Here is a 27,925-nt window from a genome sequence, read left to right as displayed (position 1 = left end):
TGAATAGCTTAAAACAGGTTAGCTTTTTATCTTGTACTTCAAATCCCAGTTTTGACACGCGACAGGCTAAGTTTGGTGTGAGTTTTTCTGCAGGCACATTTAAAATGAACTGGGAACTACAAACCATCAGCATAGCCATTCGTAACTGCATATGGCATGATTTCTTTTACAGATAAGCCATCCCTATTAGTCTCAAGACAAAGCATTCTATCAAATTATTCTTTGAACACCTCTCCAACAACATTCAGACACCTCATCATTAGACTTGTCTGTTAGGTTTTCTTTTCCTTTTTGTTGGTTGCTGGTTTATATAGTTGTCCCCGAGGTTGGCAAAAATTGTATTATTTGAAGATATTAAATAATGTGCACAAAGAACACAAATATTTTACATCTTTCTGAAAGTCTGTCTTTGTTATACTAACTCAAAAGTAATGTCAAGGTTGTTGGTAACTGAATACTACGTAACTGGAAGAGTGGAGGAAACTGTCTCACACAAGCACAAATTACTGGTGCTTTATGTCACATTTACTTCAGAAGAAAATGGATCTCCTTTACATTCTCAAACGTCCCCCCAACAGGAAAACATCTCTCTTCAGACGGAGCTGGCAATACTCAGCCTTCTGCAGAAACTAAAATACCCTGCTGTCGGGGAAGAGAATTTTGAAAAGGCTTTTTGCTCCACGTGCTGCCTTCAGCGGCTGCCATAAGCACGCACTGGCTTCTGCCATTTGCTGGAATCAACTAACTGATGAGACATCACAACACGCACAGTATCAGTCGCACAGAGGAGTGCGTAAGGAAACACACCCCTCCCGGACAGCCTTAATACGGGGACACAAGCTGGCTGCAGTCCTTGATTCAGAGGGAAATGAGCAAACAGGCCTGAGACGGGGCGTCTGTGCGCCGAACGCAAGAAGGTACGAACACAGACATGACACGCCGGGCAGGAAGCGGGTGCGACGGGAGCTGCTCAACAGCCAGCCGCTCCTCGTCGGGTCTGGGAGGTCAGACGTTCCTTCCTCTTCTATTCTTTCGTGTCACCCGATTTTTTTCTTTCTAAAAAGAACACGATGTGCTCCTACCCTACTTGTGTGGTTCATGTAAGAAATGACTTCAAAAATGAAAATTCAGTGGTGCTGAGACTACTGACAAGCCCTGCGAGTGAGAGTTCTCACATGCTCATCCTGGGTCGGCAGGCGACCAGGAGCAGCTCTGCTTTAAAACACCTGCAGGGTTTTCCACACTTGGCTCCAACTGGTTGTAAGCATTTATTAATTTAATATTATTGTGTTTGAAAATATAAACAGCCACTCCGGTTTCTGTTCAAGATGAAAAGCATTGAGAAACAACGACGACAAAAAAACAACCCCAAACACAACGCGCGGGCTGGGTCTGACTCTACCTTCAGCATCTGTTCATTCTCAGCTGCGAAGAGGGAGACAGAGCCGAAGACCAACTTGAACAGCTTGAGATACAGGTTGGAGAGCTCGACGTTCGAGCCCATCTCCGGCAGGCGGTCCAGGAGGTACTCCACCAGGATCGTAGCAAACAGAGCAGAGGTAGTAGGGTTTGCCAGAAAGGAATTGGCGACAATCTGTCAGAACGAGAGACGCACGTGACAAACATCGCCCCATCCACGAAGCGGCTCCAAGCAAAAGCAATCGACATTTCAGAATCACAAAATCAAATCTGTATCAGACACTCCCAGACGTGAATTATCCACCAAAAGAAAAAAAAGCCATCAAAATCGATTTATTGAGTGTTGTGTGGAACAAACAGTTCACTTTAAGAACTCAAATCTGTCATTTCCTCCCCACTCTCAAGTACCAAGAGCCTGTGTCTAATACATACTTAATTTCTACTATGAAGGGAACTGGTCCAAAATACCCTGAGCTTTGGAAAACAATTTTTTTTTCTCACTATGGCCTAACAGTTGTCTTTATGGACCATAAAGATGAGTGCCGAAGAATTGATGCTTTTGAACTGTGTTGGAGAAGACTCTTGAGGGTTCCTTGGACTGCAAGATCAAACCAGTCAATCCTAAAGAAAATCAGTCCTGAATATTTACTGAAGGACTGACGCTGAAGCTCCAATACTTTGGCCACCTGATGCCAAGAGCCAACTCACTGGAAAAGACCCTGATGCTGGAAAAGGCTGAAGGCAGGAGGAGAAGGGGTGACAGAGGATGAGTTGATGGGATGGCATCATTGATTCAATGGACATGAGTTTGCGCAAGCTCAGGGAGCTGGTGAGGGGCAGGGAAGCTTCGTGTGCTGCAGTCCATGGAGTCTCAAAGAATCGGACACAACTGAGTGACTGAAATGAACAGTTCTCTATAAATTTTGCTCTACAAGCACTATCCTTAGGCACGTTATTTAGAAATAAAAGGAATACCGAGTATTCGACACATGTTGAAAAAATGTAAGAAAGGAGTGTCATACCTGAAGAGCGTAATTTTTTGAGATTCTTTCCACCATATAAGGGACTGTAGTTTGAAAGATTTCTTTAAATGTCAGCGGGTTCATCATTGTGAAGACACCGGCAAAGTGCTCCAGCACCTCCTTCTCTTCCTTCATCCTCACGGTTTGGCAGTTTGCTACTCGGATGTATGTCTGTCCATTTCCTGCTATCTGAACCTTGCACAGGGGAACAACAACACAGAAATCAAAACCGAGTCTCTGAACGTATTCCATTACACAACCAGATGAGCGGGGTGCACGTAAGAAAATCAGAAATCAAATGTCTACTGCCCACCCCCATCTTCTAAATTATCTATTCTCACCTAAAATTTGAAAAAATAAAAATAAAAAAACCCCCAAAACCTAACCTTGTTACCAGTAACAAATTCAGTAAAATTAAATCTTATTTCTACTGCATTCCCTTTATACCATCTGCCCCTCAAAATACACTGACAGGAGAATTCTCACCAATGACGCAACCCTGTGCTGGAGAACAAACGCAATCCGGGCCGTCAATACTCCAGACCACCCAAACGGCAACAGACTGTGAGACCCCTTCCGTCACTAGCATCTTAATCCTAAGAGGAACCTGGCCTGAGGGCGCTGCCTTACCTGATAAATATCTAAAGCCTGCATCGCGTACTTGACAAGCTTGATGTAAATCTGAGTCTCTTTGGGCTGTAACTGCTTGTTGGGAATGAACTGAGCTTCTGGAAGAGAGAGGGCACGGTAAGTTACTGGGAGCAACACCTACTCTGGGAAGAACATGGGCTAAGCGACTCAGGAGCGGGATTACCACCAGGAGCTTTACACGACGTTATGCCCCACGTGATGGTCTTGACGCCGCAGACCAGGGTTTTGACCAGACTCCGGCAGTCCGTGACCTGGAACGTCTGCTTGTCCTCCTTGTCCTTCTCGCCTTGCTTCTCAAAGGGAGGCACGGGGGCCGGGGTCACGGGGGTGGCGGGGGTGGGCGGCGGGGGTGGTGGCGGGGCAGGGGCGGGGACAGGGGCTGGGGATGGGGCCGGGCCCGGGGCTGCAGGGGCCGCGGGCACCCCGGGCAGGGCCGCCTCCACGGCCCCGAGCTCAGACTGAGGCTTGCACTTCTTAAAGATGGCAGAGAGCTGGTACCGCGCGATGGTGTGGAACTTGAGAACAAACACCTGTCAGGAAGGGAAAGTGCAAGGCAGACGCAAGTCACTCTCTTCACCAGGCCCAGCACCTGTCCAGAGGACAGAACACACTCTCAAGCCACCTGCTGGAGTCGCTGTTTCCCCTCCCGAGTTACTAGATGAACTTCCCCGGGGGAGAAGCAGGGGGTGATCGGCCCGATGCCCTGGGACCGCTCCATGATCCACCCCTGTCCCGGCACCGGACACCTCCCTAGAGATGTTCACGGACAAGGGAGCGCGGGGCTACACAGCATCACAGGAAACACCGCTCCAGACTGGCCGCCAGCAGAGTGCTGAGCGCGCCTGTGGTTGCCTCCCTCAGCCCTGAGAGTCCTAGGAGGCGGCCCACAGCTGTCCCAGGCAGGGGACGAGCAGGCCAGCACAGAGGGTCCAGCATCCCGCCCCAGGACCCTGGCCCAGCTGATGAGGGAGCGGGGCCTCGCCCCCAGGGAGTCTAAACACCGGGGCCCCAGCTTGGCGGCCCGGCGGCCCGGCGGCCCTGAACCGCCAGCGGAGCGCCCGGGCGAGCACACAGCGCCAGGCGGGGGGAAGGCGCGTGCCGCGCGGGGTGCCGGGCACCGCACCTCCAGCATCCGCATCAGCACGTCCCGCCCGTTGCCGCTTTCCTGCTCGCTCTTGGAGCGGATGCAGTCCACCAGGTTCAGCAGGAGCTTGCAGGACATGGTCTGGATGCTGCTGGGCAGGGACTCGTCGTCGATGTTCTTGGCGAACAGCTGGACGGCGAGGGAGAGGTCACTGAGGGGCAGGTGCTGGCGGACGTGGTGCACGAGGTCGGCCAGCGTGCTGTAGGCGAGGGGCCTGTGGACAGAGACCTCCGCTAGCGTGTCTCCCGGCCCGGTCTGCAGGCCTCCACCTCCACCACCCCCAGGGACCCCGGCGGCAGAACGGCTGGCCTGGGCACACTGCGCATGGTCTCGGGTTCCCCGTTACCTCCTCCCAGCTATAGGGTTAGGAGGATCCAGTCTTCTCTTACTGCTTAAATCTTTACTTTCTAAGTTGAAAAAGATGGTTGCCTTCATGCACCCCAGTGCACCTCCATGTTTATACCGTCACGCCTGGTTAGCCTGAGCAGAGCCACCCACAGCTGGGCCCTGCCCTGAATGCGCTCTGCTGCTCAAACACAGCCTGTCAATTGGTAACTTACAGGCCATGCGTCACATTTCCTACGTGCAACACAAAACACTCAACACTAGTCAAACAGCTCCACCTACAGTGCAAATCAAGACAGTGACTCGGATTCAGCCAAGGCACATAAAGCAAACCAAGGCGTTTCCGAAACTTCGTGCAACTCTCAATCCAACGGGAGAGGAAAGGCCCATAGCCCACACTCGTGGAGACGCTCCTGACACAGTGCCAGATCTCCGGCCCCAGCGCCGGCTTTACCATCATACCTGAGAGTCTCCCGCGCGGTGTATCCTGAGCCAATCAGAATGGATTCGTCAAACAGCTTGTCCATGCAAGGAATGAACTCTGGAACACAAACATCCATTGCCTCCGTCACCAAACAAGCCAGGCGGCCAGCAAGTCCCATAACGGTACTTTCACAGGCGCTGCTCTGCACCAGCAAGCCGCCCAGATTTGGCAAAGTGGGGAGGAGGAGGCACCCACAATGCTTTAGTCTGAGATGCTGGTTTTGCTGGGTCACGCCAGCCACGCACCTCACACACATCAGCATCAGAGACGAACCATGCGCCTCACGTCCCTGGCGTGGAACCTGCCCCAGTGCTTCACTCAGGTCAGTCCAGGGTCCTTAAAAGCTGGCACCAACCACCCAGGAGGCAGTAGTCTCTAAATGTCCCTTTATCCACTGCCCTTAAGTTGTCCTTCTTAAAGATCTTAAGGTTGGTTATTATGGAGAAATAAGGATACTTCTCTATGTAAATTAACAATGGGCTTCAAAATAAGTATCAGAAATCTTGTTTGGAAGGAAAAAAAGCAGCAGCCTCTAAAAGCTGAATTCAACCAGTCTTAACACTTAACCTAACTTCGGAGAGTAGTGTCTTAGAAACCTGTTGTTCTTTGTAGAGTTAACAAGACTGAAACCAAGCTTCCCGGCCCTAGAAGAGTGCCTGGGAAAGATCTACCCTGTCTGCTGGATCGGAGGTGACCGAACACAGATGAGAAAGATTTCTAATCCGTCAGCACTTCAGCAAGGACAAGCCTCCCGCTGAGCGGCTCCCCACCACACCTCCAAAGTCACTATTACTCAGCTGGCAGGAAAACCGAAAGCTAGTCACTCAGCAAACAGATTTTTAAGACATTCCATGTAAAACTGTTCATCATTTCACAGCACGGAGAAAGAAAACAGTCTTCCTCTCATCTTTTAAAGCTCGCTGGCTCTGAGTCAGAAAAAGCAAATGGCTATCTGCAGTGTCAAAAGATAGGCAGTCAGAAGGCAGAGACATACTGAGAGCTACTCAGACGGTAAACTGGGCTAAGGAGATTGTCACATTAATTATGAAATTGTTGACGAGCTAAAGCAAGAACCCTGGTAGCAGGTGAAACAGGGAGGCAGGCAGAGAGAGGAAAGAGGGGGAGAGGGAGAGAGGGGAGGGAAGAAGGCAGACACAGGCCCAGGAGAGAAAACACAGCCAGAGCAGCAATAAACCAGGGAAAGGCCCACGGAGCCAGAAACCCCGAGCGGGACAGCCTAGCCCTTGCTTGCTTGCTCGCAGGGGCCGGGCGGACGTACGGTTTCTCAGCTCCGTGGTGAGGATGTGCTTGGCGGCGATCAGCAGCTCCTTCCGGAGGTGCGCGGTCTCCGCCGGACAATTTGAAAGCAGCTGTAACATTCCTTTGACCATTTGCTGAGAGTACTTAGTCACCAACTCCTGCACCGGGGAGAGGAAAGCAACGCAGTTACACTGGTGGGCGGCTGCTGAGAAAAATCCAAGTTTCATAAATTTTTAAACAAAAAAAAATTTCAGTTAGGACTAAATTTGGCTCAGAGGACCCTCAGAAAGTAACAGGCCTAACAAACAAGCATTTGCCTTGTCGGGTCAGTCTGCGCGCTGCCACCCTGCTGGGAGAGGCGGCGACACAGGAGGAGTTCAATGGGATCATGGAGGCCCTTTTTATTTTCTGCGTCTTTCCAACTTTCAACAAGGTCCCTGTTACAGGGAAGGAGGGAGAAATAAACATCGAAGTTAAACAAAATTCTTCACTCAGTCATCCCATCGACGTGAGTCACAAACGACACCTTTAATCAGCTCAGAATGAGTTCAAGTCACATCTGCTTTCTGAGGCGTCTCAGGAAGGTATTCACGGTAACTCAAGCTGACCAAAATATCAAAGGGCATCTAATTCAGATTTTTTTTACTACTGTAAAATTGTCATCTCTTTGACATTCTGGAAAAGTCAAAAAACTATGGGGACAGAAGACAAACCAGTGTTTGCCAGGGACAGGGGGCGGGAGGACGAGACTGACTATGTGTAAGAGGAATTTTTCAGAAGATGGAAATGTTCTGTATTTTGATCTTCTGGTTGGTGGTTAGGTATGCATCTGTTGATTCAGCGAACTTTACACCCACAAAAGGTGAATTTTACTCCTTGTAAATTATGTCTCAGTAAACCTGATTTAAAACAGAGGTCAGTGAACTTACCTGGTAAATTCTGATGATGTAAGCTAAAAATGACAACGTTTTAATTTGAGCAGCAATGAAATCAGCATACAGCTCCTTGTTGTAAAGTTTATGTTGCCTAAGTGAGAAGTGATAAAATTAACAACATTAACTGTCAGTTCTTTAGGTGATATTGTATCACCTACAGTAATTACCAAGCCCAAAAGGTTGCTTTCTACACAGCAGCAACAGTCAACGTGCCCACACTTTTATGCAGTTCTAACATAAAGAGGCCTCAAAGACATAAAGCAGGCATTTCTGCCAGGCCCCTGGGCAGCAGCTGCAACCTGAACCCCAACAGTCAACGGGAGCCCGACCTGCCTGCTCCCCAAGGCGGGCGCCTATTTGAGCAGTGAAAGACCTCTGCCACAGGGGTTCTCAGAGCGGGTCCACCCTTAGATCCTGCCCTCGAGTGACTCAGAGCCAGACAGGCCGCAGGTCAAGAGACAAGTGGCAAGGGTCTGAGAAGGAATGCCACGAAGTCGGAGAACATGCTTTGCTGAGAGGCTTCGTGGGGTCTGGCCCAGTCAGTGATTAAGGGTAATGGGGTAAAACGGCCTCCTAGCCCTCATGCTAAGAGGAGCAGCAAGAAAACAGGCTTGACGGCGAGGCAGCCTGGAGCATCTCAGAGCTGAAATCAGCACAGGAGGCCCTAACGATTGTTTCAAATTTACAGGACACCAAGGACAGAGGGGGCACATCACCTTTCCGAAGCAAGGGATGAGAAAACCATTACTACCAGCATCAAAATGTAAGTTCGGAAAGCCACAAACGCACACAAGCTAAAGCAAACGTTTATCTAAGTTTCCTGTTTCACAGATGACGACGGCAAGCACAGTGCCACTTGGGTTAAAGAGCTATGGTGGTCGGCTACGTCACTGGCCAAGAAAGCTCACCTGGCTTGTGCAGATACCTGAATTGCAATGGTATTCATGATCAGGGGCACGAATTCCGCAACGACATTGTGGATATTCAGTTTGTAGAGCTAAAAGCAAACACATCAGATTCTCACGCTTACTCACTCTGCTCACAGCTAACTAATTTGGCGTAGCAAAGACACTGTGAGATTCATTGCTCGGCACACGTGTAACACCCACATCTATTCGCCACAGAAAAGCGGGTGTGTAAAGTGTCGTAGAATGAGAAGCCTTAAACCCGGGAAGCTACTGAAAATACGCATACCTGATACATTAACACAACGATGATGGGCAATTCTGCCAACACCTTCAAAGAAAGCGATCCTCTGGGAATGATGGAATGCTGGAAGAGAGGAATACAGAGGACTGTGGTCACCACCTTGGCACCTAATATAGCCCCCATGTGTCCCACGGCTGAGCACCACCCGGTCGAAATAAAGGGAAGGGAAAACACTGACTCGTCTCTGTAATTATCTGTGGTGAAAGAAGCAAAATATTTTGAAAACAAAGCACAAGAATTATCATTCGATGTAAAAGGTTTTATATTTTACAATGTCATCACTTGTAGTAAAATCCTCAAGAAAATGTGTCAGAGATTCAACTCACTGGAGAAATTCTTAAAAAAAAGATTTTTTTGAAAAATCTGTTATGGGCTTCCCTGATAGTTCAGTTGGTAAAGAATCCGCCTGCAATGCAGGCAACCCCAGTTCAATTACTGGGTCGGGAAGATCTGCTGGAGAAGGGATAGGCTACCCACGCCAGTATTCTTGGGCTTCCCCTGTGGCTCAGCTGGTAAAGAACCTGTCCGCAATGCGGGAGACCTGGGTTCGATCCGTGGGTTGGGAAGATCCCCTGGAGAAGGGAAAGGCTACCCACTCCAGTATTCTGTCCTGAAGAATCCCATGGACTGTATAGGCCATGGGGTCGCAAAGAGTGGGACATGACTGAGTGACTTTCACTTTCACCTCACTTTCCGAAGAAAAACAGTAAGAAGTACGTGCATGCCTAGTTTTATTCAAAGGTACTTATAAACAGGAAAACTGTAATAAATATAAGAAAAAAATAGTCTTCTAATACATAAAATCTCAAATAGGTGAGGAAAATATCAGACTCAAAAACACAAATGGACAATGAATGGACAGGAAAAGGGAAGTGGAAAAAGAAACACAAAGACTGACAAACAGAGGTCTCTAATTCAGGACGAGCAAAGAAATGAAAGCTTTGTTCCTTGTAAACTAAAATGCAGTCTCCTATTTATCCCAGCTCACATTGAAACAGTCTGCAAAACACTGCAGTGGAACACACACAGATGATTCTCCTGACTTCATCATAAAACACAACTGTAGCACACACTCAACACATGTTCCCTGTGTGACCAGTGCTACAGATTCCACACACGGGCTGCAGAAAACAACAGTGTTACCATCACAAAACTCATGGTTCATGAACTTTCCTACAATGGGAGAATGCAAGTGGTGGAGCTGTTACATTCTAGAACTTCTGTCCCCAGAGCCCACACGGGCAGGCACTGAACTACAGGTTTATCTGTAGTTTAAAGGGACTTCACTTCTGTGGAAGCTAAGGGCAGACCAGGGCCCCCTGCAGGGTCAGCTGCTCTGACTCCACCATGATTTTGAGTGTCTCTGTATCACTAGTGAGCGACAATTCCCGTGCACACCTACAGAGCACAATCACTGAGGCTCTTTTGTGCGCACACACATTTATTTGCTTATTTTAAACGCCTCCATGTGTTTAATTTTTACGAAAAAAAAAATTAAAAAGCTTAGGGGTCTAAAAAGTCAAGACCTCAGGCTTCCTCCACCAGGGGAGAAGACGTGGATAAAAGCAAAGCTAGGAGCAAAACAACCGAGACACGTACTGTTCTTGTCTCGCTGTCCTCACGCTCAGGGTTCACCTTCACAGCGATCGTCGTGATCATTCCGACCATCTCTGGGGGAGGGACGGTGTTCTCGGGGATCACCTGAGGGTTCTCAAAGTAACGGTTCTACAGAAAAAGAAGAGAAGTCATTTTTTCTGAAGTCAAACACAAACATTCCTCTTAATAAAACACGCCTGACGTGGGGCGCGAAGGACGCTCAATGTCCTGCCCATATATGCAACACCAACCCCACAGTCCTAGGAGGCCCCTTCCTTCAAGGCCATGAAGATACACAACACATTCTCCATCTCCGACAACAGAGAACAGACTTGCCCACAGCACCCTCTACTAGTGTTTCCTGGCTGATGGAAGAGGAAAGGCGTGCCATGTTACACTGTTACCTCAATGAAGCAGGATGCAACCCAGCTCTCTAGTGATAAGAAACCAGGAGCTGGTCCCTACTGAATTAACTTCCCAGTCTCCTAAATAAGGTCAGATATGCAACAGAAGCAAAGTCCAGGAGACATTTTAAAAGGCCAGGAAGGACCTCACTGGCATCCTTAGTTCTCAGTGGAATTTGGGCTTCATGTTAAAAAAAGACAGCTTCGTATGAAAAATAGCTCTTTGATCAAAACAGTAGCTGACACAATGATAACTCGATAACTTAGAAGGCAATGTAAGTTTTATACACTACTAGCGTCACCGACTCAATGGACATGAATTTGAGCAAACTCCAAGAGATAGAGGACAGAGGAGCCTGGTGGGCTACAGTTCATGGGGTCAAAGAGTCAGACATGACTTAGCAACTGAACTGCAGCAGCAGCAGCAGATTAAAATCCTTAGAAAACAAAAAACAATTTTACCATCTGTTAATTTTTTTAAAATTCAAGCTTAAAAAACCCTTTACAGTAGAAACTCTGAAACAAACACATTTGTGCACAATGATCTTATACTACAGCATTACTGGTGGTAGCAAGGAATTGAAAAATGGGGGGAACCAGGGAGAAGGTCAGAGTACACCAATACGGCAGAATTATCGGTCACTCAGAACGACGACTGCCAAAGGGAGAGCCCTGGAGGACGCACCCCACTGTGACAGCGAGTCCTTGCAGTGGGGGGGGTGGGGGGGGGACGGGGAGCGAGGGGCGCTCCTCTTCCACTCCACACACTTGAACACGGGTGGCCCTGCTCAGAAGCAGTTCTTTCAAGATACGGAAAAATTTTAATGACACAGAAAAACGCTGCAAGTATACACCACTCCCTCAAAAGCTTCAAGGCTGAGTGCAACCCATCTCTACAAAGCACAAAGTGAAACTCGAAACAGCAACGTCGATGGTTGCTTACAAATTAAAGGATAATTATGGACAATTTGTTTTCCTTTTTGTGATACAAAACTTCTAGAATACACTGCTTTATGTAAAAATGCAGTATTTAAACAATGAAACCAAAAGGACTCTTTTTTTGAAGTGGCTAATTTATCAATCGCTATCTGGGAGATGGTGAAGGACGGGGGAGCCAGGCATGCTGCAATCCATGGGGCCACAAGCATTGGACACAACTTAGCAACTGAACAGCAACAATTTATCATCCTAGATTTTGACTAAACAAAACGTTTCTCATTGTAAAATTAGCACCCCTCCAATTATTCTTTCAACCCTTTGGAATAAGGAAGGCATAAATATAAATGATAAATTCAAAATAATATAAAAAACAGCATACCACTACTTTTGGAAGCTCCTTGTAAATCTGTTTCACAAAATCCAAAAAATGATGAATCTAAAAAAAAAAAAAAAAAAGGACAATATAAAGATATTTGTAAACAGAAAACGCTTACAGTAAGAAAAATATCAATAGTCTCCATAAATAAGATCTCATGAAACAGGCAAGAAAAATGCCAGACTCAAGATACAAATAGGCAATGAATGTGAACACACAGACCAAAAAAAGAAAAAGAAGCAAAGACTGATAAAAAGAAAACAAGCTTTCTAATTCAGGGAGAGCAAAGGAATGAAAATGATAATAAATGCCACCTCCTGTCTTTCAAAAACTAGTAACAGCACGAGCTGGAGGGAGTGAGCCGGGGAGACTCCCTTGCACCGAGGTTCACAGGCTGCTGAAGCCCTCTGGACACCAGTGGGGCAACCCAGCTCAGAGGCATCAGGACGTGACACCTGTGACCTGGGGGTCCTACTGCTACAAACTCAGTCTACAAAGTAATTTAATTTGTACACAAATACTAGGTTACGGTTATGAAATAAAAATTTTGAAATGCCCTAAATATCCAAAACTGTAAAAGATTATTAAATACCCATCATAAATTAACTTTACGAAACATTCTTTATGATTGGGAAAACACATACATATAAAGCAAAGGGAAACAATCAGGATGTGATATGTTATCCACAGTAGAATTACAAAACAGACAGACACGTAAGGTGGGAAAAAGAAGAAAGGAAATTCAGAGTGAAAAATTCACACAGCAGAAGGAATCTGTCAGTACACTTCATAAATGCCATCAGAATAACCACTTACCTCCTGGGTGATGGGCGGCCTGAACTGTTTGTGTAGTTCAATAATTATTCTTAGACAAATAAGAACGTTTTCTTCATTTTCCGTCTTAAAAAAAAAAGCATTTAGAAGAGTTATATTACTGAAAACTTAACTTACTAAAAAGATTAAAGAGTATTTCCTCAGCATTTTTTGCATATACACCCTCCATCAACCCACTTAGATGTGATTTGCAGAAAGCTGATAAACCCACAGAACACAGCTGACCTAGACAGGACTTGTCCGTGGCCTCTGGTGACCACCTGAAGGTACCCGACCGGCAGGTTCTGCCAGAGTCAGCAGATGAGTAACCAGCAAGTCACACTACAAACCAAGGTCTTAACAACAGACATGTCTCCCTGCTTGCAAGGATTGCCAGAAGAATAATAGCTGAGCACCCCATGTGCACTGGACCCTGTGCTAACACGACACCCATCACGAGAGTTGGGGTGTCATCCACATCGTAACAGAGGCAGCTAAGGCTCAGGGCAAGAGGAATGAGGCTGACATGGCAGAGCCGACACACGGCAGAGCCAAGACCTGAGACCAACGCTACGCCCTCCCGAGCTCAGCTTCCCAAGGGGCCCAGAAGTGCGACAGAATGCTAAACACGTCAAGACTGAGGACAGCAAGAAAACGGTTCCAGAAGCTGGCTGAGCAGGTACCACGTGGATTAACCCAAGAATCTGAACAACTCTTCATGACGACCGTGCCTGACACAAACACAGAGGCACAAGGCCAGTGGCCCCCGAGCTCAGAGTCTGCCAGCTACCACCCACTATGTCGAGTCAAGCCCCCAGTGACTCCAAGGAAGATCTTCACTTAATAATCCTTCTTAGTAATCTGGCTGGCAAAGTGAGAGAACACAGGCAGTTAAGCAAATTTCTATTTGTGAAACAGAATTTTACTGAAAGAGAAACTGTTGTTTACAGACAGGATTTTACTGTAAGAAAAAAGCTTTGAAAGTGGCTAAATAAAAAGAACTCTCAAATGTTACCTCTAAAAAGCGAAACATCACAGACAAAACGTTTTTTGTGTGAGGACGAAGATGCTCGTTGGTTGGTATTCTATGAATTATTTCAAGAACAAGCTTCCGCAGTTGCTGTTGAAGAGAAACAAAGGTGTAAATACGAAACCCTTCCAAGAGTTCCAAGATCATGTTTTGCATCCCACAAGTGTCCCCCACGCCTGCACCCAGCACTGGGGGCCGCCAAGCTACAAGATGGAACCCACCCTACAAACAGTCCGGCAAACCATTTACATGTAATCCAAAGCACGCACTACAAACTGGCATTTTCTGTATTTCTGCAGCTGTGTACCAAGCCAAGTAAGCCAAAGTTTCTTTCATACCTCGTCACCACTGCCAGCAGAAGGACACGAGTGAGTGCAGCGGGTGTGAATTTAAGACAAAAAGAGCAGAACACCAACGAAACTTCACTGGCCATCTCCCTGCATGATCTCAGTTCAGCTCCTGGGACGAGCTGTCCAGTTACCTCGGACCCAACCGCTAATCGTATCGCAGGCTGTGCCAAGCTTTCGTGATTTTGCCTACAGAGCTAAGAACCTGAACGCAGCTCAGAGGGACATCTCGAGCTGTCACCACACAAGAATGTTTCATTCCGCAATTCACCTTCACTGGTGCTGTGGTAATTTTTAAAATTCTTTTTTTAAGAGATACAAGCTGAAACATTTATAGAAAAAAAAGAAAAGATGATGCCGCTGTTTTAAAATGATCAAGGTCAAAGTGTGTGGGGGAGGTGCAAAGAGGAGGCGGGGGTATAGATAAAACCGGGCAGAGTCACAGGAACTGAAGATAGTGTGAGGCTAGAGCTGGGCACCAGGCGTGCGGGGGGTCGTGAAATTCTCCCCCCACTTGTATATACGGGTGAACCCGGCTACAACACGCAGCCCACGCATGCGCGCGGGCCAGCAAGCGTGGAGAGGGTAAACAGGCAGATGGCCACGAGGAAATAAAACCAAGACATCTACCTGAGGAGGCGATGGCCTTGGGCAAAAGGACCCTTATCTGACAGCACTGCTCTCACTTCTAAGGGCAGCCGTAGGTGTCCGAGTTGTTTTCATTCACAAGGGCTGGGGCCCCTGCAGCAGGACATTCTTCTCCGGAACAGCTTACCTGGGCTGGTTTCTCCTGAAGAAACTGAACTTCTCCATCTTGAAGAAACGTAAGGAACCGAGGGATGATATGTTCCAGGAACGTGGAATACTGAGGAGAGGAGGTCACATTCTAATCACAGAAAGAAAAGAAAACCCCCGTTAAGGTCTGTGTACGTATAGTTCCGTTGCAAATTCGAGATGATGTCACCATCATCTCGAGAAACATTCTGGGAGAGCTGCTAGCAAGTTTTAAAACTTTCAGATGCTTTAATGATAATATCATTTGAAATAAGTTGACTGCTGCTTCTGAAATCCACTTCAAGAGAACTCAATGCCAACATTTACTGCTCAGCCTAGAAAAGCGGAGGCTGTGGAGAAGGCTCACTTCGGAGCCTGCCGGGGCTGCCTTTGCCACCCTCTACGGAGACTTGTCTGATCTGAATCTCTTCATCTGGAGAATGAGGGGCCTGACCACACTAAAATCTAAAACTCTAGCTGATCAGTTAGGTTGATATGAGTTAGATGAACATCACGGGTGTTAAAGGCAAACTAGGAAATGAAACTGCGGTCTGGAGACAGTGAAGTCAGATGGAGACCAGGGCAGGGTCTGGCCCCACTCAGCAAGTATAAACCTGGGACAAGCACCTGACCTCCTGGGCCTCAGGGTCCCCACCTGCGAAGAGGCTACCATCTCCTGCCTTACGGAACCATGTGAAGAGTGCACGAGCTGGTACAAGTCAAGCTTTCCACACTGCTTATGGTAAATGCTCAATGTCCCTTCGTTATTATTTACAGCTCCCCTGTGCTTCACACTGTGCCCTGTGCCTTTTACTCTTTCTCAGTCCTCACCATGACTCTCTAAGTATTTTGTCCATTTCACCAATTAAAAAAAAACACAAAGCTCAGACCCTGCTGACTGTCAGAGTCACAAAGCTTTGGAAAGTAGATTCCACTTACAAGTATCTAACACCCAAGTGCTCATCTCTCTTCCCCTTGAAGGCCTCACCTGCACATTCAACACACGCTCCTATCACGTGCTCAATGGGGATAAAATGAGGAAGAAGGTAGGTAGAGTTCATGTCCTTGGAGTCGGGGGAGGCAGCAGTGTGGTGGAGAAGACAGGTAATCAAGAAACGATCTGATAACATGGAATTATGATGGGGAAGCGCTGGGCTGGCAACTAAGGGAACCTAACCAGTGAGGCCTAACTAACTGGATGGAACCAACGACAGAGAACACCCTCCGAAGAAGGGATGTGGCTATGAAACCCTAAGAGGCCAGCAGGGGTCAACCAGGGGACAAAGTGGGAAAGGTTCTAAGGAAAACACACGCAAAGGCACAAATTGATGAGAACTTTTTGAAGTTTCCACGTGGCAGGGATGGCCGTACAAGAGGGAGGCACTGAACTTTTACTATCGTGAGTGAGAAGCCCACGGGTTACAACTAAATGTGTCTGGCACTGCAGACACTGATATGGGAGAGGACACAGGTCCAGGGTTGTCTGCTGCCTGAGGAATCTATGAAGGAGGAAATACAGGCAAAACACAGAAAACTGTTTCGCCATAGGAACAAGGACAGAGCCACCGTTCCTGGAATACACACCCGAGCACTGGTCTCCCAGGACCAAGTTCAACTCCAGGGGCTCTGAGCCTGCAGCACGCTGGGCAGGGGGGCACCCCCAGGAGCTGGCAGCCCCTCCGCCAGCAGTCTGCGAATCCATGGGGGACAGGAACTGTGCTTGTCACTTTCCACCCCCAACATCCAACTTTTATGAAACACACCCATTCAAGGATTCAAGGAAAAGAGGGTGAGAGTCAAGTTGGAACAGTATCGAGGTTATCAAGAAAGCCAGGTCATCTACTCATCAGCCCACAGCATCCAGATTCCACAGCCTTCAAAGCATCTTGAGAGTCAAATTTCTCCCACAGGACAGATGCAACAGGTTGCTCAGTTATGCCAGGATTTCAACTCAGCCCACAGCTTTCCAATCCACAGGAATGTCCTCCACGATTTCTAACTTGAACGTTCCTCTATTCTCTGTTAGGAGAGACAGCCTCTATGATACTTACTTTGCTTGGAATCTTATCCCTAAGTGGTTAATGAAATGAATTTCTAAGATTCCTCAAACTCTTGCGAAGTCTTCATTTCACTCATTTCATTTAAGTATTTAGTTCTGGGATAGGAGTGGTGGTAATTTAGAATTACTTTCTGAGGGTCATTCCAAGTGTTTCATTCTTTGAAGGACTCGGTCATCTGAATTTCATTTAAGCTAAATGTCTATCAGATTTCAAAAGGCATTATTTGGAAAAGCCCCAAGTGCTGTTCATTCTGCTAATTTAATCGATGCATCTGAGACCAAAATGGGAACTGACTTGCTAACTGCCAGACTCTTGCCAACAGGAGAGGAAGGGATGAGACACTTCACTGGAAGAGCCCCCTGCGCCCATGAAGCCTGGCCCACCTGCCACTCCTGCAGCATCACAGGCGGCGCCGTGATCTCAGCCTCTCCGGTAAACCTCTGAGGGCTGTGGTTCTGTCCAGAGGATGCAGAATGCAGGCCTTTCCTGTTCTGCTCCCACCTCTTTTTTCAGTGGTGGTGGTGTGTTTTTAACAATTTGCACTAATAATGGAAGAGAAAGCCCTTTCATTCAATCTCTAAATATCTCAGGATTTTTTTTTCCACCTCAGTACAAGGCAACACGTTCTTAAAAACATCTATTTAACACAGAACAAAACCAAACAATTCCCCTACCAAACAAAAATACCATCCATTACTATAGATAGTAAGGTATCGGATTCAATCCCACTAACATTCATCTCATGTTTAGTGATTCAAGAGAGGCTAGGAAACATTTTGTTCTTAATAATCATATTAGCTCTGTGAGAAAGGTTTTACTGTCCCCACATTAAAACCAAGAAAGTAACTTTCTCTTTGGCCTATGAGACTGACTGGCACCAGACTAACCGTCAAGCTGGACAAAATATAGATAACGGTTTTGGGCGCTGGACCAGAGGCGGAGCAAGGCCGTGATCTCCAGAAGAGGGGGAACTCACCCGCCGCACCCCACCTCGACTCTCTGCCTGGGTCCCATTTCCTGAGTGGGCTCAGGAGGCCGGAGCCCAGGGTAAGCACCGTGGTCCTGCTGAGTTCAGGGGCAAACACCGAGTTTGCAGCAGCCAAAGTGGCTGGAATCTGCAGGGCAAAGCCCCCGAGGAGGAACCACAGAATGAGCATTGGGCTGTACTTCTGGTGAGGGAAGGTAAGGCTGCCTGAGGCTTGCCAGGGAGTGGAGGCTTGAGAACTGAGAAATAAAGAAACGTCAGAGGTCTAGCAATGTTAGAGGACACTGGGGGTCCAGCCTCGACACAGTGCAAAGACCTTAACACCTGGAGACACTTCAGACACTCAGCTGATGATGGACCACGCTCCCGAGGAAGGCCTAGTTTAGCCCCAACCCACAGAGTCTAAAATCAATCTCCAGCGAGAGCCACACGGAGATGGGGTTCGGAGGTTGAAGTCTACGAAGTCAGAGGGACTTGGGAAACCCCTTGGGCTTTCCACAGACCCTCTCGAGCACAGTGTAAAACCAAACCTCCCCAAGTTCACTGAGATCGGCCAGCACCTGCATTGCTGACTACAGTACAAATGTCAACTCTTCCAAGGGAGGTGAGAGAACCAAGGGCCCCTACATTTCACACACAACGTCTGGTTTACAATCAAACCTACCAGACATGCAAGGAAGCAAGGTAACGTGACCCAGAGTCAACAGAAATCAATCTTGATACGGCCAAAATTTTATATTTAGCAGAGACTTCAAAGCAGTTACTATAATAAATACGTTCAAAGTATAAAAGGAAAATATGGTCTCAATAAATGAAAATGAGGAATCTCTGCAGAGAAGTGACATCTAAAGAAGAACCAAATGGAAATTACAGAAAGTACAGTGACTAAAATTTTAAAATTAAAAAATACAAATAAACTGAAATTTTAAGATAGCATCACAGAGATTGGAGATGACAGAAACACAGCCATTGAATCTGAGGACAGATCAGAGAACAAAGAGGGAAAAGGTGGAAGAAAAATGAATAGAATCTGAGCGACCAGTATAAGATATAAAACTGCAGGATGTAAGACCCAGAAGAGGGAAACCGAGTCTCAGAGGAGTTACAGGCAGCAGAGCCAAAACCGAGCCAGCACTCATCCCACACAGCAACGTACCGTCCGTTACCTAACGCGGCGAATCTACAACAGAGGCCTGAGTGTATTCTGAAAGCATGCACCTAGGAGAGGTACACGGTATTTGAAAAGTGAAAGAAAGGCCAAATAGCTAAACAAAGCAACATTCCTCAACACTGTTTGGGGCTCACTATCACTAGTGTGAAGACAGTGGACAACGCTGTACCGATTTTCAAATTTCAATCTTGAAATACAACACATTACATGAACAAAGAATAGAACTCTTAGGTGACTAGTGAAGGGACTAACAAGGCAACTGTAGCAAAGCACATGTATTTATCTCAAAATGAAAAGGTATAAAAATATAAAGCTCATACCTCGAAATTTTCACTAACTTCCTGCATCATTTTTAACTTTGTTTCATCAGCTGTAAATAACAAAACAGATGGTCAGGTAATGGAAATTACGTTAAGGGTGTTCCTAAAAATTACTGGATTTAATAATATAAGAGAAGCAATCAGATCTTATCAGTTTGACTGTCATGGTCCAAAAGCAGGCACATAACTAGTTCCCTACAACCAGTCGCACGCATTCGTACTCCCAGACACACGTGTGCATGCACAGACAAGGATACACAAACATACACACACACACACATGCCTCTTTGGAGCTCCAGCCAGTAATGCTCATCACTTTGCTTCTTTACAAGGCAGAGAATGGGGAAGTTAGGATAAAAGTTGACGTTACTACTTATCTCGGTGTGGGCAACATCTAAACAGAGATGACGGGGTCACATCAACACATTTCTTAATGACAAAAAGGATCCACTTACGTGTGTTTACATCCGTGAGAGCTGCCACAAACTGAAGATATTTTTTCATCAGAGTGGTTTGGTCAACCACCGTGGCCCCTTGTGTTGCAACAAATGCCATTTTTCTTTTGAGTTAGTTTGTTTCTCAAGAGAAAAGTATCATGTCCATGAGTTCACCCAGCCTACGAAAAGAGGCACATGATTAGCTAACTTACTGAGAGCATAAATTCAGTGTCTAGGAAAATCTTCTCTAAATGCCTGTGTTAATCTAAATACCTTGCCATTAATTCAGAAAACAACATGACTCCCTCTGCTTTTTTTGGAAAATAAAAGTTACTAAGTCCATTCTATTCATTTCTAAACATGACTTTTATACACAGATGCTTTTGTTTCCTAGAGTATGTCCATCTTTTCCTAGGCGAGGGGTCAGCAAATTCTCTGTAAAGAGCCAGATAGTAAATATTTTGGATTCTGTGATCTGTCACAACTCCTGAGCTCTGCTATAGCCACAAAACAGCCATAGACAACTTGCAAATAAATGAGCATGTAATTCATAAACCTTTGACTTATGGACATTGAAACTTGAATTTCACTTGAAAATTGTACCATGAAACATTATTCCTCTTTTGATGCCCCTCCAACTATTAAAAAAAAAAACTGTAAAAACCATTTTCAGTTTCTGTGCTGTATAAAAGTAGCCACCAGGCTGGATGCGGTCGGCTGACTGTGGTTGGGCCCTCTCTGCATTGGGTGACCCCAACTTCACTGTGCAGAAATATCAGCAGGTACCAAAGGTGGTCTCCCAAGCACCAGGCAGAGAGGAGCCCTGGGAAGCTGTCAATTTTGTTCCCACCCGGGCACATGTCAGGCACTCAGGAAACACTCCTGGGATGAATGCACAGGTGCTTCCAAAAAGCATCTCAGTGAGTTGGAAACAGGCGTGGATGACCACACTTTGAGCAGTGCAACTCCGGGTGGAAAAACAGGAGACCTGGCTCCTGTACTAAGAGCCCTACCGAGAGAACCTGGTCCACCTGCTTTTATCCATCCTCCCTCCGTGAACACCCGGCTCGTTTCACTCTGCACGAAGGCGCACTTTCAGGACTCGGTTTTCTTTCTTCCTTCAACAAACACACCACGAACTCCTCTGCAGGCCCTTCCACGGCCCTGCCTCCCGGCTTACGCTCCCCTGCAGCTCCCACTTCTGCGCCCCACAAGCGATGGGGACCATCCCCCCGCCCCCAGAGACCGAGAGAGAGCCCCTTCCGGCCCGCGGCTCCAGGCAGAAGGCACTAAACGGAACCAGCTGGAGGGGATCCCGCCGGCCGCGCTAGCCGAGACCCGACTTCGGGCTTCCTCCTCACCTCCCCACCGCGAACCCCACCCCAGGGGGGACCCGAGACTCGGGGTCACGGCCTCCCCTTGCCCAAGAAACTTCGGGGAGCGCGGGGGGGGGGGGGTTGCGTGCCCAAACTTTGTAAAAGGCTCGAATCCCCGCCACCCTCTTCACCGAAGGCATCCAACTCTCCCACTTCCCGGGACCCTGAGGGGCCAGGCTCGCTGTCTGCCCGGGCCCGGAGTTGGGGGGCGCCCCTGAGGGGAAAACCTCCCATCCCCGCCTTGAGGGTCGGAGAGCAGCTCCCAGAGCCGGAGGCCGAGGGTCCGAGCCTGGCTTGGGTCCCGCCGCCGAGGCCCGGCCCACGTTCGGGGCTGCGGGTCGGAGTGGGGGTGTTTCGGGGTGTGGCGGGCAGCCCCCCGAGCCGCCGCCGCCGCCGCCGCCGCGCCGGCTCGCGACAAACGGCCCCGCCCCGCCGGGCCAGAAGGGGCGCTGTCGACGCCGCTACCTTCGCTCCGTGCGCCCGGCCGGGGCGGGCCAGGCGCCTGCGCGCAGGCCGAGAGCGGCCCGGCCGGCCCGGGGCTGAGGGGGGACACGGGGACCCCCAAGCCAGCCCTCCTATCGCCCCGGCCTCACACGGCCCGCGGCTCCGCTCCGTGGGGCGCCGTCCCCGGACGCCCGCTGCCCGCCTCCCAGCGCCGGGCTACGGCGGGCGCCGAGGGCCGATCCCCGCGCCGCTCGCCCTCCGCCGTCCCGCGCTCTGCCCGCCCCGCTCCCCCGCCGGCCGCGCCGCCCGGCCTGAGCCCCGGCGTGGCGGGGAGGGGGTGCGGGGGCACTCCAAGGGCGCTCGGAGCCCCTCTCCGTCGCTCCGCGGGCCGCCGCGCCCGCAGAGGCCTCCTCACGCCCGGGCCCCGCCGGAGCCGCCGCCGCCGCGCGCGCGCCCCCCGGGGCAGTTCCGCCGCCCTCTGGCGCAGCCCCGCCCTGGTCCCCGCACTTACCCCGACCTCGGCGGCCGGCCGCCCGCAGCCCCGGCCCGCAGCGGCCCCCGGCCGAGTCCCCGTCTCCGTCGCGCCGCGCGGCGCGCAGTCCCGCCCCCGCTTAAAGCCGCCGCGCCGGCCGCCCGAGGACTAGGCCGGGGCGCACCGCCCTCCAGTGGGTGCGGCCTGGGCGGGCGGCGGGAGCGGGGAGGGGCGTCACGCCCGGGTGGGCTCGGCCCGGCGCTTTTAAGCCTCTGTCCGCTGGGGTGAGGGTTGCCGGCCCGGGAGGGGGGGGCAGGCAGGTGGCCGGCGTCTCTGGGCTCTTTCTGCCCTGAATGTCTCCTCCGGAGCCAGGCAGCTGGGGAGGAGGGACGCTTGCGGGGGGCGCTGCAGCGGGGGCGGTGGGGGCACCCTTAGCGGGCGGCGGACGGGCCCGGGAAGGGGCCACCCCCAACGTGGCAGGCTGGGCGGGGTTTTCTCCTTCGCCGGCGTCCTGGGGGTCCTTCTGAGTCCGGGGAGGGGGAGGAGGTAAGGAGGGTCTTTGGGAAAGAAGAAGGTTGCAGACGGACGGAAACCCTGGAAGCATAGGGCAGCCCAGGTGTTCTGCCTGGAGGTGGCTGGCCTGGTCGGTTGCTGCACCTCCATCACCCTGAGGCTAGACCTCAGACGAGGCGGAGGCCTTGGACCAGAGCAATGATGACAGGGAGTGAAGGCCCTGGCCGTCCTGGCGTGGGCTGGACCTAAAGGTCCTGGAAGAGAAAGGTACCATCGGATCTCACCTATAGACTCCCATCTTTGAGAGTGGTTGAATGATGAGCTATTCCTGGAAACGTGTGGTTAGCGTGTTAGATGGACAGAGCGCCAAGTGATGACCTGAGCGACCTCCACCTGCTCCATGACCTGGCTCCACCTCCTTTTTTTGACAGTACTTCCCCGTGACCCCCAAACCCCCCATCATCATTAACTCACCAAAATCTTTGTGTTCTCTTCTCAGATGGATACATTTCACACCTGGTAATAAACAGAGCTTGCAATTCCTGCAAGATATCCTGTTAAGAGACATGCTTCTTGCTTTTGTTTAATGTTGCCTCTCAAGAACAAGCCTCAGCTGAAGCACCTGGGATTGTAAATAGATGCATTGGTACTTAGTGCCAATTATTTCTGCCCCAGGAGATAAAAAGTGAGTTAGAACACTCCTTCCCCCATGAAAGAAGTTGCCCACTTGCAAGCAAAATCCTCTCTGCTCCTACCACCACCACCCCCAAAAGGTAGGAGGTCTAAAGTTGAGGAAAGTCGAAAAATCTAAGGGCTGGAACCAGTGTGCTAACCAAGGTCATTTAATATTGTTTTGCAGGGGGTGGGGGTGGGGTAAATCAAGAAAGAAGCAGCTGTAGACAAATCCTTTGATAAGTTTCCGTTTAATTGCACGTGATAAAGACCTAGAGTTAGGTCAGTGATAGTGAAGCGAAGTCACTCAGTGGTGTCCAACTCTTTGCGAGCCCATGGACTATAGCCTACCAGGCTCCTCTGTCCATGGGATTCTCCAGGCAAGCATACTGGAGTGGGTTACCATTTCCCTCTCCAGGGGATCTTCCTGACCCAGCGATAGAACCCAGGTCTGCCGCATTGGAGGCAGACGCTTTAACCTCTGAGCCACCAGGGAAGCTGGCAAGATTCCTACACTTTCCCATGGCCTTAGCTTCTCCTTTAAAAGTACCCATCATGCTGCTATGATTTTTGCCTGTTTTCTTGTCTGTCTCCTGAATTAGCAGTTGGGGACAGTGTCAACTTCATCATAAATTATATCATACCCCTCCTCTGCTTAAAACCCTCCAAAAGATAACTGTTTCAGCTTATCCTCAGCCCCTGGCCCTGTGCACCTTCCAACCTTATTCTTCATGTTCCAGCCACAATGGCCTTGCTGTGCATCCTGCCCACCTAGGACCTTGGTAGCTGATTCTTCTGCCTGGAATATTCTTCCCTCAAAGACATAAAGCAGGCTGCTTGTCATCCTTGATGAGCTCAAATGTCATCTCCTCAGAGAGGCCTTTTTTAAGGGCCAATAAGAAAACCATCACCACCACCCCCCCAGTCTCTCATTATACTGGAATTTTCCTTAGAATCTGAAATTTCTTATCTACTCGTTTATCACCTGTTTTTCCCTCCTAAACGGAAAGCTCCCTTCCTGTCTTTCTTTACCAACGCATTCCTGTTGCGCATTGGATGTTGTCTTAGTCTCCTTAAGCTGCCGCTACAAACTATCACAGACTGGGTGGCTTACCCAACAGAACTTTATTTCTCATAGTTCTGGCAACTGGGAAGTTCAAGATCAAGGTGCCACCAAGGTAGATTTCATTCTGAGGCCTCTTCTTTTGGCTTGTGGTGGCATCATCTCACTGTGTGCTATCTCAAGAGTTCAATCTCTGGTGTCTGTTCCCCTTCTTATAGGGATACTAATCATATTGGATTAGGCCCCCACCCTTATGACTGCATTTAGCCTTAATTGCTTCTTTAAAGGTGCTATCTCCAAATACAGTCACTTTGGGGGCTATGCCTTGACATATGAATTTCTCAAGGGATACAATTCAGTGCATAATAAAATGTATAAATTTGTACCCTGTATGAACCCCTAGGGCAGGATCAGCTGGGACACTACAGAGAATACAGAGAGCCCCAAAATATTCAGTCAGGTGGGCGCGAGCAGTCTGCAGAAGTGGTCCCTGCGTGGAGTGGGTCAGGGCCTCAGCCTGACTTTTTGAGAGTCATCAAGAACCCACTCTTCCTCTCTCTCCCTCCCTGATTACCTTTGCCTCACCTGTTGGGCTGGCCCTAAGGGTCCCACCCCTATGAATAATCTTTCCCCCTGATGAATCAATAAATCCTCCCTAGGTCTCGTGTGAGTTTCAACAGGGTGACTGGGTGTCCTGAGGTCAAAAAATTCCAACAGAAAATCTGGCAGAGTGGAGGTCTAGGCCTGGAATCATGGTGAATTCAACAAAGAGATCACCCTGAACTCTCTTTTGCCCCCTCCACACTACCATAGGATTTAACCCCAAAAGCCTCTCCAGAGCCGATCTGGGGTGACTGTTATCAGATCAGGGGCCCCCACTTCCCACAGTTACATTTCCAATGAAGGACAATGAGGATTTGCAGTAGGAAGTTGAAGTCTACGGCTGCTGTCCTTCTGTTACCAAAGGGAAGTCTAACTATACTATTTTGCTAGGGCCCACAGACCAAAACACCTGCTTTCGAAAAATTTTCAGCAACAAGAATGTGCCTCAAGACAGGTGCGGGGGGCGTCCCTGGTGGTCCAATGGTTAAGAATCTGCCTTGCAATGCAGGGGACGTGGGTTCCATCCCTGGTCCAGGAAGATCCCACATGCCTGGGGCGACTAAGCCCACGCGCCACAACTTCTGAGCCTGCCTGCTATAACCACGGAAGCCTGTGCACCTAGAGCGCATGCTATGCAGCAAGGGACGCGCCGCAGTGGGAAGCCTGTGCACCACACGTAAAGAGCAGCTCCCGCTCGCCACATCTAGAGAGAAGGCCGCGCAGCAGTGAGGACCCAGCACAGCCAAAAATAAAGAAATAAATATCAAACTAACACTTCAAAAAAGACAGGTGCTCTGAGAGCCCAGAAGAAGGAAAGTTTCCGGCAGAGGTGATACATGTGAGAAATGAGACAAAGAAGACTCAGATCAACATCAGCTTCAGGGTGGCCTTCCCAGGTGCCTTCTGCGACTCTGGAGGCTCTAAAGTTACCCAATGTAACGTTACACATTTTTTAAAGTAATAAATGTTATTATTCTTTTTATATAGTTAGTAAATTTTATTTTTTTTTAAAGAACATATTTGTCAGTTTAATTTTTTTAATTAAAAAAAACACTTATTTGGCTATACCACGGCATGTGGGTTCTTTAGTTGCAGCATGCAAACCCTTAGTTGAGGCATGTGGAATCTAGTTACCTGACCAGGGGTCAAACACAGGCCTCTGGAGCTTGGAGTTTTAGCCATTGGACCACCAAGGAAGTTCTACAGTTAGTACATTTTAAAAGGCACTAACAGCCAGACTCTTGAGAGTCCCTTGGACTGCAAGGAGATCCAGCCAGTCCATTCTAAAGATCAGCCCTGGGTGTTCTTTGGAAGGAATGATGCTAAAGCTGAAACTCCAGTACTTTGGCCTCCTCATCCGAAGAGTTGACTTGCCGGGGGCTCGCCAGGGCGCCCGGCCGCAGTGTCCTGTAAGTCCTCTCCTTCCTCGGGAGGTATAGTGTCCCTCCTTTGGTTCGCCAATGGCAGAAAATATGATCTGCGTAGAAGGTGGAGACCCACTGCCATCCACCGCTATAGCCTCTTCCATAGTCTATCTAACAGCCTCATGACGGGGATCCAGAACATTTCTAAGCATATTCCACAGAGCAAAAGCATTTACAGGCCCATGTAAAGTATAATAAGTTTTTAGCTGTTTCCTTAGCTTCACCCAAGTATCTAAGTTCACGGTGTCCTTGTCCGGAAACCAAGGACCCTGGTCTTATACAAATGAAAAAATGACTGAATATTGGATTTCTTAATTTTAATTTCTCTCTTACTTAATGACTGCAAAATTACTCATAAAAAGCTGTCTTTCTTTTGACTCACTGTTACCCATGTCAGAAAATTAAGATTTATAGAAAAGTCTGCCTCAACAAAGGTTTTACCTTTGCAAGGGGGGTTTTCTTTTCAACCCGAAGAAAGCAGGTTTCTTTCAACCTCTACAAAACCAGGTTTCTCTTAAACCCTTCAACACTTCCCACTCCTACTCACCCTGTCTATCCTACAGGGGGGTCTGCAGCACCCTAAGTGGGGTCCTATCCATCCCCAAAACTCAACACTGGGGGAGTAACCAAAATTACTCCTGGGGGAGCCACAGAGAGTGCTCTGGGGGTTGACTCATTGGAAAAGACTCTGATGCTGGGAGGGACTGGGGGCAGGAGGAGAAGGGGACAACAGAGGATGAGATGGCTGGATGGCATCATGGACTTGATGGACGTGAGTCTGAGTGAACTCTGGGAGTTCGTGATGGACAGGGAGGCCTGGTGTGCTGCGATTCATGGGGTCGCAAAGAGTCCGACGCGACTGAGCGACTGAACTGAACTGACTGAACAGCCAGTGAAATAGTTAAATATTTGAAACAACTTATAACCTTCACATATTCTTTTCTTCTCAAGCACGATGTTCTTCTCAATTCCTGATGGACAAGCAAAATTCTCCCAATTCCTTAAGCAGTTCTCATGATGACAGCCAGCACTGACTGAACACTTAACTGTGTCCAAGTACAGACTTCCTCTGTGGCTCAGTGGTAAAGAATCCACCTGCCAGCGCAGGAGAGGAAGGTTAGATCTCTGGGACAGGACGATCCTCTGGAGAAGGAAATGGCAACCCAGTCCAGTATTTTTGCCTGGGAAACCGCAACCCGGTCCAGTGTTTTTGCCTGGGGCATCCCATGGACAGAGGAGTCAGGTGGGGCTACAGTCCATGGGGCTGCGAAGAGTCACATGTGACTTGGCGACTACACAAGTCCAAGCACTGTTGTATGTGTTCACTCATTTTACCCTTACTGCAGTCTCATGGGGTGTTATTTTTCTTACTTTAAAGAAAACTGAATTGAGGCACCATGACAGTTACGCGACTTTCTGAAGGTCACAGAGCTCTCAGGGAGAACGCAAAGTCTACTGGTATTTGTCCCCACGATGGTGACTGGTGCCATCAGTGAGTGACATCTGTCTAGCACTTTTAACTTTCTTAAGGGGACTCACTCAAATCTGTGCCCCCACCCCCTGGGGACCCTGCGGCCACTCCCCTGGTCCCACCCAACTCCCTCTCTCTGGGTGGGCTCTTTTGCCAAGGAGGAGGG

At 48.9% G+C, this 27,925-nt stretch overlaps 1 protein-coding gene and 1 non-coding gene across 6 annotated transcripts in view; both read right to left on the bottom strand.

Moving 5' to 3' along the window:
• The window catches only part of TRRAP (transformation/transcription domain associated protein), a 91,070-nt gene extending 68,977 nt beyond the window's left edge, over nucleotides 1-22,093 (bottom strand). For 4 of the 5 annotated variants that reach the window (XM_052636085.1, XM_052636086.1, XM_052636087.1 and 1 more), the window contains exons 1-18: nucleotides 22,053-22,093; nucleotides 19,740-19,900; nucleotides 19,285-19,334; nucleotides 14,750-14,860; nucleotides 13,613-13,717; nucleotides 12,601-12,684; nucleotides 11,788-11,844; nucleotides 10,069-10,194; nucleotides 8,455-8,532; nucleotides 8,169-8,257; nucleotides 7,255-7,351; nucleotides 6,345-6,483; nucleotides 5,044-5,122; nucleotides 4,216-4,450; nucleotides 3,256-3,622; nucleotides 3,072-3,169; nucleotides 2,442-2,636; nucleotides 1,403-1,594 (exon numbers count right to left, since the gene is read on the bottom strand). In XM_052636085.1, the coding sequence (XP_052492045.1) occupies nucleotides 1,403-1,594; nucleotides 2,442-2,636; nucleotides 3,072-3,169; nucleotides 3,256-3,622; nucleotides 4,216-4,450; nucleotides 5,044-5,122; nucleotides 6,345-6,483; nucleotides 7,255-7,351; nucleotides 8,169-8,257; nucleotides 8,455-8,532; nucleotides 10,069-10,194; nucleotides 11,788-11,844; nucleotides 12,601-12,684; nucleotides 13,613-13,717; nucleotides 14,750-14,860; nucleotides 19,285-19,334; nucleotides 19,740-19,839 (2,202 nt within the window). In that variant the 5' untranslated portion in view covers nucleotides 19,840-19,900; nucleotides 22,053-22,093. The remainder of the gene's footprint in view (nucleotides 1-1,402; nucleotides 1,595-2,441; nucleotides 2,637-3,071; nucleotides 3,170-3,255; nucleotides 3,623-4,215; nucleotides 4,451-5,043; nucleotides 5,123-6,344; nucleotides 6,484-7,254; nucleotides 7,352-8,168; nucleotides 8,258-8,454; nucleotides 8,533-10,068; nucleotides 10,195-11,787; nucleotides 11,845-12,600; nucleotides 12,685-13,612; nucleotides 13,718-14,749; nucleotides 14,861-19,284; nucleotides 19,335-19,739; nucleotides 19,901-22,052) is intronic. The other variant, XM_052636088.1, reaches the window with a different exon arrangement.
• LOC128044090 (small nucleolar RNA ZL1) lies at nucleotides 19,418-19,611 on the bottom strand. The gene has a single exon (XR_008199065.1). It is a non-coding gene; the product is annotated as a small nucleolar RNA ZL1 (small nucleolar RNA).
• Nucleotides 22,094-27,925: the final 5,832 nt, after the last annotated feature.

Source organism: Budorcas taxicolor, chromosome 2 (genome assembly GCF_023091745.1).
Source record: "Budorcas taxicolor isolate Tak-1 chromosome 2, Takin1.1, whole genome shotgun sequence".
Taxonomy (NCBI): Eukaryota; Metazoa; Chordata; class Mammalia; order Artiodactyla; family Bovidae; genus Budorcas; species Budorcas taxicolor.
The sequence above is the reverse complement of the archived record's forward strand: the minus strand, read 5'-3'. Positions and strand labels throughout refer to the sequence as shown.